The sequence below is a fragment of the Vanellus vanellus genome, assembly GCF_965231255.1.
Source record: "Vanellus vanellus genome assembly, chromosome: 2".
Lineage (NCBI taxonomy): Eukaryota > Metazoa > Chordata > Aves > Charadriiformes > Charadriidae > Vanellus > Vanellus vanellus.
The window spans coordinates 132,945,570-132,959,272 of NC_138906.1; the positions used below are offsets into that span (position 1 = coordinate 132,945,570).

General features: G+C 36.7%; 1 protein-coding gene across 1 annotated transcript in view; it reads left to right on the forward strand.

Annotated features, from left to right (window-relative positions):
* The window catches only part of LOC309668979 (uncharacterized protein C8orf34 homolog), a gene marked incomplete at both ends in the record, with an annotated part of 203,829 nt that overhangs the window by 32,176 nt on the left and 157,950 nt on the right, over window positions 1–13,703 (forward strand). The window contains 3 exons of the mRNA XM_082479547.1: window positions 1,295–1,442; window positions 2,368–2,499; window positions 10,416–10,544. Coding sequence (XP_082335673.1) covers window positions 1,295–1,442; window positions 2,368–2,499; window positions 10,416–10,544 — 409 coding nt within the window. The remainder of the gene's footprint in view (window positions 1–1,294; window positions 1,443–2,367; window positions 2,500–10,415; window positions 10,545–13,703) is intronic.

Genomic DNA, 13,703 nt, shown 5'->3' on the forward strand with positions numbered 1-13,703 from the left:
TTTTTATTTTCTGAAGTTAAACAACTTTTGAAATGGAAAGCATGCTTCTGTCTTATTTTCACTTATACCTAATTGTTTATACTGCTACTTGAATAAAAAGAATGGAAAGGCTTGCAGCGGGCAAGATAACTTGCTGTGTCTTAATAATCCTGCATGCTGTTACTCATGTTTACTGTTATTTGGTATACTATCTCTTAAGTATATTTTTCCAACACAATTAACTTGTGGTAATACCAAGTAACCACTGGTATTCAAAAAATTATTTATGAAATGAAGCTGTGTGGAAAAGATGAAGCAGAAATAGACTTAAGTGTGTGGAAGTTATGGTAAGATTGATGCTTGGGGATAGATGAAGAAAGAATAAAAGCACTTAATAACTTTGCCAGTTTTTTAATTTTGTTGTACATTCTCGCATATTATTTTTTTTTAACTTCTGTGGAGCTTTTTTGTTTTTCAGGGGCAGCCACAGATTTCCTGTGGAACTAGGGGATCTCAGGGTCACCTCCCGCATTAGTCACCGATTTCCTCTCAGGGCACACGCCCAGCACAGAGCGACATCTTATTTCTGGATTTCTAATCTGTGTTTTATGTGTAGGGAGCCAGGAAGAACCTCAGCAGCAATACTGAGGGTGCTTCTCTTTCTGCAGCCCTGCGAGGCCAGTGTATAACAGCAATTTAGGTAGTATCAATGCATGGCATGGGAGGTGGTTTCCTGTTGACATTAGTTTTGTATCCATGTCTGCAACAGTGTAATAAAATATTTGCTCATGACTATACAATAATATTTTGGAGGACTTGCTTTAAAAAATGTCTGCCTGTTTGATCAGACCTTGGAGTTCCCAGATAAGAATGCGTAGTCTAACCAGGTCATTGTTCCATGTCTGGGTGAGATCAAAAATGCACCAACCTTCCAGATGCAGCAATTTCCAATGAGAAGAAACTTGGATGTATGAGTCAGAGAAGAGCTACTCTCTGCTCTTAAAATGTGCTTGTTCTGAATGGTTACATGAACAGTATTCAGATTGTTTGGGTAAATCTGAACACATAGTGGGGGCTGGGTTGTTTAACATAAATTCCAGTGGATAAGTGATGGTATAGGCTAAGAGCACTTCAGACATGAGCACTTCATAGGGCAAAGGTAACAGTAGTTTGGGGACACGGGTGTTTCCAGCTGTTTTCTTCAAAGTTGAAAACAGGCTTTTCCTTTATAAATGCTCCTTTACTTTTGGTAAATACAAGATTAGTTTAGGTGCAATATCCCACTAATTTTTTGTTTTGTTTTAATTTTCTAAAGGAGTTGATGACCAAGCTGATAACAGAGACACCTGACCAGCCAATCCCATTTCTAATTGACCATCTTCAGTCCAAACAGGGGAACCGCGGTCAGCTTCAGAGAACGTTGTCTGGCTCTGCTGCCCTTTGGGCAGAGAGTGAAACATCAGGTATGTTCTCTATGCTGGAAAGGGCTAGTCTCCAGTATAATCTTCCTCCACTTTCGTCCATGATTTTCTGGCTGCACGTTTACCTACTGAACAGGTACTACTCTATGGTTTTGAGCATGCACAATAAATTCTGTTTGTCCAGTAGATACTAAGTTTAATATATATTGTTGGTTATCAGCTCAGCCTGTGTATGTATCATGTGGGTATGAGTCAGAGTTACAGGGTGGAAATAATCCTAATCTCAATGAAAAAGAAGGTGCATGTAAAGGTCCCTTGATTCCCCTGCTGTCCTCTTTGCTTTCCCTTTTGCTTTGCTTTGTTTTCCCTCCCGTGGTGTGTTTGGGCATGTGATTAGCCTCTGTTGAGGTATTTTCTTTAATAACACACATTTTTAACAACCCATCATTCCAACACTTAATGAGAAGATGCTATTACTACTTTATGAACACCAGTTTGAATAATTTATTATTGTAGATCTTCAGAAGCATACAAAAAATTTCTGTTAGAATGTTGGTTTTGTATTTGAAAATTGACTGATGATCTGTTTCAGACTATAATAGATCTCAAATAGTTGTTGATAGTCAAAATGTTAGTTGCCTGACAAATTAACTTTTTATTTGTATCAAATGTAAAGTTTTAAGCATAGGCAGCCAAACATGTAAGAGAATAAATGGTGGTTAAGGACTTTTTCATAACAAAAAATGTTATGATTTTAATGAAAAACATATTGATGAATTTCTAAATTTTTATGTTTAGGAAATGGAAGAAATACATGAAATTTAGCATAAATCAGATATATGAGAACAAAAAGAGCTGACTTTAGTTTGGACTGATAGCTCTTGTTTTTTCTAGGTTAATTGTTTATAAAGTCTGTGAAAAATGACCCTACAAATGTTATAATTTCCTGATTCAATTCTTTTAACAGAAAATAAAGGAACAAGGAGAGATTTTAGAAGTTATGATAAACCTTGGCAGGTAAATGCAAAAAAGCCTAAAAAGTCAAAGAGCGACCTTGCCGTGTCCAACATTTCTCCACCGTCACCGGAGTCCAAGTCATGTAAGAAAGCTTCACTACATTATTAACTCGTACATACTTCCAAACCCATAGTATGTTTTTCTGTTGAATTAGGAATAAAATGGAAAGCAAAATTTGAGCAGCTGAAATGTCTAGGTGAATATGTTAGAAGAGTTTGATTCTTGGTTTACATTCACTTGAATTATGAGTATTTAATAATACCCTGTGTTGTCATCTATAGATAGAATAGAATCATAGATAAATAGATAAAAAAATAGAAGAATATCTGGGTGTCGTACACAGTTTTATGTTCAGATACCAATTATGATTTGATGTTTTAGTTTGCATTGCCATTTTGTATGTGTAAAAGCTGTTCTGTTGATATTGGTCCTAATAACAGCCGTTTTTCAGTGGGTCAGGCAATGCAAAACTATGACTTATGAACAGATACTGTTCAAGATAGAATAGAATAGAAATAGAGTGACTGAAGAGAATATTGTCAATGACCTGTAAAATAGAAGTAGTAAAAATAGAGGCAGCAAGCCTTAATGAAATACAGTGCTTCTTGTGTACTGGCTATTGAAGAAATTTAATTTTTAAGCTTGATTTTTAATGGATATTTTACACAGATAACTATATCTACAATATTCATACATATATATGTATAGGTAGACACACACTCACAAGTGTGTATACAAGATTTGTTCTCTAAAATAGATTGCAAAATTGTATTTTCTTCTGTTGACTATTGTAGCTTTTTGAAATTTTTATGATAGCCAATTCTTTTTAATAAGTTGGAGTGTGGTTAGCTGGACCAGTTGAGAACAGAGATATATAGTATGCTTCAATAGAAGGCTTGCTGTCTTTCCTCTAAAACCAAGATGGAGAAATCTAGACTTCAGTGGAGTCAAAGAAAAATCTCCCAGTGGCCTCAGTAGGTCAAAATATAGCACAGCAGTGGGTAAATTATGATAGATTTATGCAATAGAGACACTGTGCTTTTGGGTAATTAACAGTTTTGTATAGTTATGAAACCTTTTTGATTGATAATAAATAACTGTAACCAGTGAAAAACAGCTGTACAGGTAGGTGTGTCCTATAGCACAGCTTTTCTCAGGACTGTATTGTCCTAGCAAGATTTACGGGTTATTTTGTTCTGGAAATGGAGCATTTGTTTCTGTTTCTTCTTCTTGAAGCACATTCCCTGCTTCAAAAAGACTCAAATTTGATCATCAGTTCTGCTGTACCTCTCTATGGGCACATGAATTTTTAAATCAGTCCAAAAGGAGCATGTGGATTTTAATTCAATTTCTAGAGTAAATAGGGATATTCAGAGAAGCGGTCGTAGTCACTCATAATCTGAGTCTAATCTAGCAGTCTTTGCTGGATAACCACAGTTATCCACTGTTAGAAACAGTGGCCAAGGGTGTTGTGAGCTGTTCCTGTCATCATACTGTGTTCTTCTCCATCTCTGTGCTTGCACTTCAGGGTCTGTGATATGCATCAAGTCACAGCCTGCCATCTCCTAAAGATCTCAAGTTCTCAGTCTTTATCCCAGGTAGGGGTGTGACATCGTGTCATTCCCTTCATTTGTGTGCCTACTACAAGTTTCATGCTTGTTGGTCCTTAGGTTGTCCCAGGAGAGGAGACTGGGAGGGAGACTGGGAGGGGACTGTCCCAGAGGAAGCTGGGAACTCTAAACTATCAGGTCAAATGTCAAGCAAGGAAATAATTTATACATCCGTAATAAGACTGGACTCAAGGATCTGTCCTTGTGGACTGAAGGGCATCTAATAATGCTCTTCAATTGGTAAGGCTTGCTTTCAGGCTACCCAAGTCCCTAAGTATAGCAGCAGAGTTTGTGGGAGTGCACCTTTACTCCCAACAGAGGAAGATAGAATTAGGTTGTGCATAAGGCAATTGGGCATACGTAAATACATGGCAGTATATGGGATTCAGCTGAGCATGCTGAGAGAGGACTACTGTCTTTGCAAAGCCATTCTATCATCACTGAAAGGTCATGATGATTGTGGGAGGTTCCTGATGACAAGAAAAAGGCAAACATCACATTGATTTTGAGGAAGGGGAAGAAGGAGACTTTGGGGACTACAAGCTGGTCAGCCTAGCCTCACTCTCTGGGAGGGTTAGTGAGCAAATTTTCCTGGAAGGTGTTCCCAGCCACAAGAAGGTGGAAAATGTGATTGGGGACAGCAAGCATGGATTTATGTGATCATACATGCCTGATCAGATCAACCTGATTGCCCCCTTAGATGAAATAACTGTCCCTGTAGTCAAAGAAAGAGCAGTGGATATTTAATACCTTGACTTTAGCAAAACCTTTGTCAGTCTCCCATAGTATCCTTATAACTCAATTGGTGAGATATGGACTGGATAAGTGGGCAATAAGATGTGTGGAAAGTTGGCTCAGCTGTTGGATTCAAGGGGTTGTGACAGGCAATGCAAAGTCTGATTGCAAAGCCTATCAGTGGTGGCATGCTTAGGGGACTGGTGCTGAGGCTAATACCATTTAAAAGTCTTTCTTAATGTCCTCGACGAGGAGGTAGAATGTTCTCTTAGCAGGATTGCAGGTGAGACTGAATTGTGGGAAGTGGTTGGTATTCTGGGTAGCAGGGCTGCTATTCAGAGGCACCTCAACAGGATTAAGGAATGGGCTGAGAGGAACCCCCTGAAGTTCAACACAGGCAAATGCAAAATCCTGCATCTTGGGTGGAATAACCCTGAGCAATAGTATAAACTGGAATCTGAATGGCTAGAAAGTAGCTTTGCAGAAAAATACCTGGGGTGCTGATGGACAAGATCTTGAATATAAACCAACTGTGGCTCTATGCTCTTGCAGCGCTGAAGGTGAGTTGCATACTAGGCTGTATTAGCAAGAGTATAGCCAGCAGTGTTTATTTTGCACTTTTGAGATGGCATCTGGAGTACAGCATGACAGACAGTGGTGTACTGGAGCAAGTCCAGTGGAGGTCCACCAAGATGCTGAGAGGGCTAGAGTGTGGGATGGACAAGGAAAGAAAAATGGGCAAAAAAAAAAAATACTGTGAGGGTTGTCAAACACTGGAACAGGTTGTCCAGAGAGGCTGTGGAATCTCCATCCTGGGAGATACACAAAACTCAACTTGATAGTCTGAGCAACCTGCCCTCCATGGACCAGTTTTGAGCAGCAGGTAGGACTAGAAGACTTTAAGAGGTCCTTTCCAGCCTAATTATCCTCTGATTCCATGTTTTTCTGTTTAGACCCTTTCCTATTTTTTTGTCCGTATCACTGTTTTAAACCTTGATTCCTATTATTTTTGTGACTTACCCATGCAAATATTTGTCTCTGCAACTTTTCAAAAATACCTTGTGTATTTGAACTACATTTTTTTAATTCCTATCACAGAAGCTGGTTTCAGCCATGTGCCTTTTTGCCATATCTTGCTTCTCTTATTTTCTGCTAACAACCAAATGAATACTGAGTTTTTTTTGACATCTTGCTGGGTTTATGCCAAAATCAGTGGGTACCGTATGCCACTTCAGCCACCCAGATCAGCAGAAAGCAAGCATGTTCAGAAGCCATTTATTACTCTGTCCAGATGTGCACAGCATATTCCATTTTGTGCCTTCAGCTTGTACCTCAAAATATTTTTGGCTGTCATTGTACATTTTTTTTCGAAGCCTCTCCAAAGAGGTAGTAAGGACTCATCTGAGAAACAGAATGTTTTGGGCCTGCTGAGACCTAAAGATTTACTCTCAAATTTGCGTTTGAAACAAACAAACAAATCCCCACACCCACCTAAAAAGCCCCCCAAAACTGCCAAAATAAACCCAAAATTTAAACCAGCTAGCTACTTTTAGGCAAAGTAAGTTGATCTCTTCACCACCTCCGTGTTAAATCAGATCACAGATAATCTTTTCACTTTGCTTCAGTTCACCATTCTCACTATATCCCATTTACAATATTGTGTAATTCTAATTGCCCTTCGTCAGTCTAGGACTGTAGGCCATCATTTTCTTAGCTTTACAATATCCAGGTATTGAGTAAACCAGTTTGGCTGTATTATCAATGAACTCTAATCTGAATGTTATTGTGAGATTTAAATACATGAATAATTTTATGCTCAATAATAACACATGTGTTTTTGTTCTTTGAGATGTAAGATGATTGTACGATGTGTTAATGAAATATAGGATTTAATGAGCAACTGGTCTGATTCTGTCTGCAAATCAGGTCTTGAAAACACACGTATATGTAGATAAAAACAGTACTGATCTTGTACCATCATCCAGTAGAAGATAAAGGTCTGCTGATTTTTGACAGAATTCATAACACATCTGTGAATGAATCTGATGTGCATTTGTTAGGGGGGCACACCACTAGAAAATGGGAAATACTGGAAAGCATGTCTTTGCAGTCTCCAAGGTGAAGTGGGGAAATCTCAGCTCCATAGAGGGAAAACCTAAATATTTCTGTACAAATGCTATGATGTAGATGTAATAAATTTTCTGAATTGTAGGCAAATAATTTCAAAAGAAAATGTTATTTAATCTCTCAAATAACAGAGATGAGGTTGAGGCAGGTGATGTGATGAGTGATTAAAATTACTGATATGATTTTGAGGAATCGGTGAGTATAATAAAGAAAGGAAGGTTAGGATATTATGAAAGGATTTTACTAAGTGTATAGTGGCATGGAAATTATTTATGATGTGCTTCATGCATACAGAAGAAGATAATGTATTTCAAAAAGATCTCAAGGAAATCTCATATCATCGTTATACAGTTCTGCATGCTACTTCACACAAAGCCGTCCATCTGAAAATGACTAGTGCTTGTTGATCCTATAGTTGGGAAGATACAAGTTTATATTTTAAAAACATTTGTAAGCAAGCAGAAGATGAAGCTTGAAAGGAGAGATGTGCCACATGATGTAATGAAATAGGTTTTAGTTTTGGTATCCATTCATTAGTTGGAGGAGTAGGTAAGTAAGAACTGTTTTCTCTAGAAGTAATAAAAATTTCAGCCTGTTCTAATTCTGCGTAACTTACCCTCGGTTTTGGTTCAATAGAACGAGTGAAACTCATTGTTGAAACAAATTCTATTGAAACTCAGAAATGTTCCATGACAGCATATCTATTTTGAAACACTTTCACTGAAGTACAAAATGGTTCACTGAAACATTGTGGGACATTTCTCTGAAACTAGGGACAGGATCATTATCTTTTGAGCAAGTTGCCCTACGTTCCAAGGAAAGACTCTTGATATTCTCATTTTCCTCATGCAGGTTGGTCCATATACTCAGCAGTTGCTGGTCCCAGAAGCTCCACAGCTGTTGAGTAGAACTTATGCTTGTTTCATTCAGCCTCTGACCCATCACAAAATCACATGGTTTCTCAAAAATTCTTTTCTTTGGTGTTTTGAAAAATGCATTTTGTTTCAAACTGACATGATATCAAGTTCCAGTTTGTTAAAATTTTCTGCAACCTGGAAGCTCTAAGGTTTGGTCATCTTTGTATGTGGTTTTACTATATTAAATTATTGCCTGTTTGTATTTTGGTGGTACTACGAGTTTTCTGTGGTGTGGCGAGTTCAGTATAAACATAGAAAGAAAAATCTATCAAATTGTTCGTAGGCTAGAGTAAGTGATGCTGTAGAATATAGTGTTGGTACACTGAAGGGGGAAGATGAGACGGCTGAAAAATCAGGCGGTAAAGGAGCATGTAGTTGCAATGTAAAACAAAGCTGAGTGAAAATAGAGAGACTTCGTTACAGAATTTCTTTTCTAGTTTACTAAATATTTATATTTACAGTTAGTAAAAGTTTAGAAAAAATACTAGATGGAACATTTTGTTTTCTGTAAATAAGAAAAAGGATAAGAAATACTGAACTTGTGCTATTAAATTTAAGTTAATTATACTAGGGTCTATGAATAGAGGCAATTTTTGGTCACACAAAAATTTAGATAACTTTTAATGAACATAGAGGTTCCTAAACGAGGAATTATAAATTAAATGATTGGCATTTAAAAGTATCAACAAAAATTATAAGCTGTCCATCTGAGTAGAGACTATTCATACCCTAATACCTTAAAGCCTATATCTGTTCACTAGGAATCACCACAGCTCATTATTTCCAGTGTCCTCAGAATGAAATACATGACCTGTCTTTTTTGAACACAAAGCAGAACTGGACTCTGACACTCCAACTTGCCTTTCTCTTCCCTTCTCTGTATTGAGGCTTCCTGTGTCTCTTTTCTCCTACTCTTACCTCTGTAGGTCCGTTTTAGTGCCTTCTTTGTCTTCTGTCTTTGACAATGTCTGTAATTGCAGTCTAATGTCTTAACTTCCCTAATGCTTACCCAGGTTCCTGAGTGGGTGTTACAGATCAGAATATAGTCTGGGATGTCAGACTCTGTATATATGTCTGGTTTGAAGATGGTCTGTTTTATGTCTACGGGAGATGGGATCACGTTCTTTGTGACAGAAGGACTTAAACATACCATTGTCCCATTTCTTTGCTTGAAAAAGATGGCTATTAACTTAATTTCAACTTTCCCTTGTGAACTTGATCCAAAGTGGAGCAGATTCTATATTCACACAGAGGGCAGTGAGCAATAAGGCAAATTTCAATAGCAAAAGTTATTTAACACATTTTGTAATAGCTACCAGAACTTGAAGTCTGACCATAATTTCCTCGTACCATCACAAAAGCAATTCCAAATGATCGTAAGATACCACTTTTTTTGCATGACCTGTTGGAGTCTGCAAGTTTCCTTCTTAGCACATAATGAAAATGAAGTTTGTAAGCATAAATTAGTTGACAGCTGTCAAAACAGTAAATAAAAAATCCAAAGCTGGCCAGGAAATATTGGATATTATAGGCTTTGTTTTTGAAGTTATTTTTAAGTGAGGAGTTAGCAACCATTGATGAATGCAACTGGTCCTTTCTGTTGGGAGTAGTAGTAGTAGACTAGGCATCATCATCTTCACACCGGCATGTGCAGTTCTCAGCACGGTAATGCTGTGTTTGGACACAACCCAGCAATTGCATTTGGTGGCGAAGGCAGAGATCGCCTAGTTCAGCACACTGGCAAAAAGAACACGTTAAACTGCAGTTCCAGAGACAGCATAATTTTTGTTTTCATTTCTACAAATTGTTCAAAATGTTCGCGTTGGTCAATGCAGCTCTGTTCATTGCGGGTTCTACATATCTCAGAAACTCCTTCTCTTCTTCCCTGCCATTGTAGCTAAAGTTAGCTTAGCAGTTGAGAAATTGTTATTTTAAAATTAAATCAAAGGTTTTCGTAATAGATAATGAGTAGGAGACTGTAAGCTCAGGACAGTGCTTCCCAAAGAATGAGTTTGTTTAAGTATCAGAATAAAGATTATGGGCTGTACAGCATGAACAATAGGGGCATATTTTGTTTCACTGTTTTTATGAACTGTTATATACACTTTATCATATTTTAAAAAAATAAATTGTCTATACATGTTGTTTTAAAAGCTTTTTCTAAAGTGTTTATTTTTCTTTTTGATAAAATGATTAGCAAAGACAAAAGTACCAGTTACTCATTTTCATTTTGACATTTTTCCTTATTGGCTGCTAGGACACATAATTCTGTTTTGAAGTAATTGAAGTACGTTCATATGCAATATTTTTATTACCTTTTTCTGTTAATGCATAATTTTTTTATTTTTAATTGTTAATATTAATTATTCTTGTTTACCAATTAATTCAGTCACAAGAATCATCCCAACCATGCGTTTGTTCATAGATGTTTTCATTTTTACTTCTTTTGACCAAAGAAAATATTTCCAGCTGTTAAAATAGGAGAACAGTTAAGTAATTTCCACTCAAGGTACTTGAGCTTGTAAACTCATTGTGCAGCTTTTTTTTTTCTACTGTAGGATTCTGAACTACCAAATCTAAACTTCATTTATATATCTGTGTATATTTAGTGCCAAGGTCAATAGAGCATCCTAAATGGGATTGGAGGACAAAACCGGAGAACCATGATTTTGATGAACTAAATCATATTCTTCAAGAGAGCAAAAAACTTGGAAAAGCCCTTGAGAATCTGTCTCGCAGTAAGTTGATTGATTTTAGTTTTTTAATGTAACCACGCAGCCTGAATTGTAATTTCAAAGTATATATCAAGAACATGGTCTTCTATTCAGTGAAGACCAAGTTCATCGACATCAGCAGTTACATTCCTGTTGATGAGGTTTACAGAATGTCTGAGATAATTTAGCAGCTTTCCTGCTAACTGAAATTACTTCACCTGCACCTCCTTTTTTTTATATTAGTTTTCTGCTAGTTTAGTGAGCTGAATTACCTCATGAATTCCTTCCAGTTTTCAAAAGCAATTAAAATAAATATTTTAAAGCATCTCAAATAAATACTCAAAAACATGGTAGCCAACAAACCCCAGATATTATCCCTTAAAAGACATAGTCAAACAGGAGCAGAGTTTAAAACTAGCATGCTCATGTAAGTAGTAGCTCTGAACTACTGGATATGATAAGGAATAGCTTTTTTTTTCTTTTTTTTTCTTTCCTATAGAAGAAAATTCTGAAGTACACTGATGGGAGCAAACACTACTAAAAATTATCAAAGTATGAAAAGTACTCTCTGCCATAGTACATGAAAACTAAGTGTGGTGTGGTCTGGGAGATGTTTGAATGAGTAATATTTTCTTCTCTCGTTAAATTTTATTCATGGCACTTCTTGATTCACTGGAGAAATTGCAGATGGTGAGGTGAGAAACAGAGCTGAATGAAGAATGGAAGGTCTGGTTTGTGGAGAATTTTGACATTCAGCATTTTTCCAAATTGTGTCAAATACACAAAACTAATTTGCACAAATTCTCTCTCCCCCAAATCTTTTAGGCTGTTCACAACAATTATATTCTAAGAAATTTTCATATTTATATCAATTATAGTGGTATAGTTACAGGGCTCCTTTCAGATACATTTCTAGTAAATTGCTCTGTCTCTGTGGAGCTAAATCGCCTCCAATGACGGTCTCTAATTTACAGTCCCACCATATTACTGTGATGGGTGTGAGTGTCATTTTCAAGCCTTTCTCCTTTAGAAACTTGTAACCAAAATTAACAAAGATAAAGAAACAATATTTTTTTTTTTTCTATTTCAGAAGGGGTTGTGTATTCACTGTCTGGAGACACAAAACAATTAGATGTGAGTTCAATAATAAAGGACTAAATCCACTCTTCAATCCTACGTCTTTGTCTTTTCTTGTGATATTGTATAGGTTCCACTGAGCTCTGGCTTCCTTATACCTAGAATACAGTTTTCAGCATTCTGTACCTGTCTTTGCCACAGAGTTTTCTACCTGGAGTGCAAAACACTGCAACTCTTCTGCGTTCTACACTTGCACTGGAGGTGAATGTACCTGGTCAGTGTTGTGGGAGTCAGGTTTTCATGGAGTTATTTCACAAATGAAACATTCTTCACTATTTCTTGCTAGTACTTGATGTTTCCTGATGATTTATCAAGATAATATGGAATTTTAATTCTATCCCCCGGAGTCCTTTAAATCACTTCCAGCCTGATACTACGTTCACTTTCATGAATGTGCTCTCTATTTCTTCATCCAGATCATTAACGGAAATATTGTCAGACCTCTTCATGATTCCATTTCAGATCTGACAACCAGCCCTTGAAAGCTACTCAGTAAGTGTGTTTTTTCCCACCAGATGTTTATCTACCTTGCAGTGATTTCACCTCAAATGTAATTCTCTAATTTGTTTACTGGAGTATCATATAGGACAGTAAACAAAGTCTTATTATAGCTGAAGTATTTTACTTCTACGTCCTCGTCTTACCCACTAGGCAGGTTTCCCAGTTGAGAAAGCAATTAGACCGATTTGATGTGATTCATTCTTGATAAATTCATGTTGGCTGGTTCTTATCACCTTTCCTATCCATTAGATATTGATACATTGTTTATTTAACAATTTTGTCAAATATTCTTCTTGGTGCTGTCAGATTTAGTCTTACTGGTTAGTAGTTTCCCATGTCTTCCCTTTTTCTTTCCTGAAGAAAGATAAGGTATTTTCCCCTTTCTGTCCTCTCCGTTCCTGAAAGACAGTTGCTAATGGATTAGAGGTTTCTTCAGCTAGTTAGTTAAGTGCTCTAGAGTGAATTTCACAAGATTCTGCCAACTTGAATATATGTAAGTCATCACAATATCTTTCAGCTTTCCATCATCTGGCTTGCAGTTTTTCCTCTTAAAATCACTACCGTTAAGCATCTGGCCACGTTTTGTTTTTTTTTTTTTTTTTTTTTTTGTAAAGACTGAAGCAGTGAAAGTATGGAACACTGGGATTTCTACGTATCATCTGTTATTTGCTTACCTTCTCTTCGATGTAATAGTTCTGTATTTTACTTTGTCCTCTGTTCCTAGTGTATTTTTGGTATCTTTTCTTGTGGCTTTTTTTGTTCTCTGATAGTTGTTACTTGTTTTGCATTTTAGCCTTTTTGGTTGTATCATTTAAAAACTTGCATCAGATTAATTCTAAGATGTATGTCCTTGTTTCCAGCTTTTGTACTCCTGATTTTCAGATCACTTCAGGAAATAAATCTGTTCTGTGCTGTGATTTCTTATGTGTTAGGATGATATAAAAATTCAAAATTAAAAATAAGAAAAGTGAAAAAAAAAAAAAAGGTATAATTTTGAAAATGAATGTGGTTTTATTATTCTCCCAAAGGCAGAGTACAGATTGCATATAGAAAATATCTTAGAGGGTTTCAATGAATAGACACGTCTAGAACTTTTAAAGTATAAACCATGTGAAACTCATTCCGTGCCGTACCCAAACAAGCATTCCCATTACAAAAGCCATGACAAGGTCCTGTAGCTACCTTCTCCAGTGTTAATGCTTGTTTTGGGCAGGCTAGTTAATGCTTTTGATTCTGTAAAGTCTGTGAGTCTAATGCTACCTTTGATACTAATCTTTTTTTGGAGCAGTATGGGACAGGCGCCTGGCTCAACACATGGTTCAGTATGCAGATGACTACAATATACTATCAACGGTCTTTTACAGCAGCCTCTCATTTCATTCTTCAGTATTTTAACAGGGAAGAGTGCAACATAAAACCAGATGTTTGAAGTTACATGAATTTTCCATCAAGTCCTGGAATTAATTTCCATTTTTAAAGATAAGCTTTGGATAGTGTAGTGAGTTTCCAGGACTTCATTGCCTGCTATGTAGCCGACACAGCCTG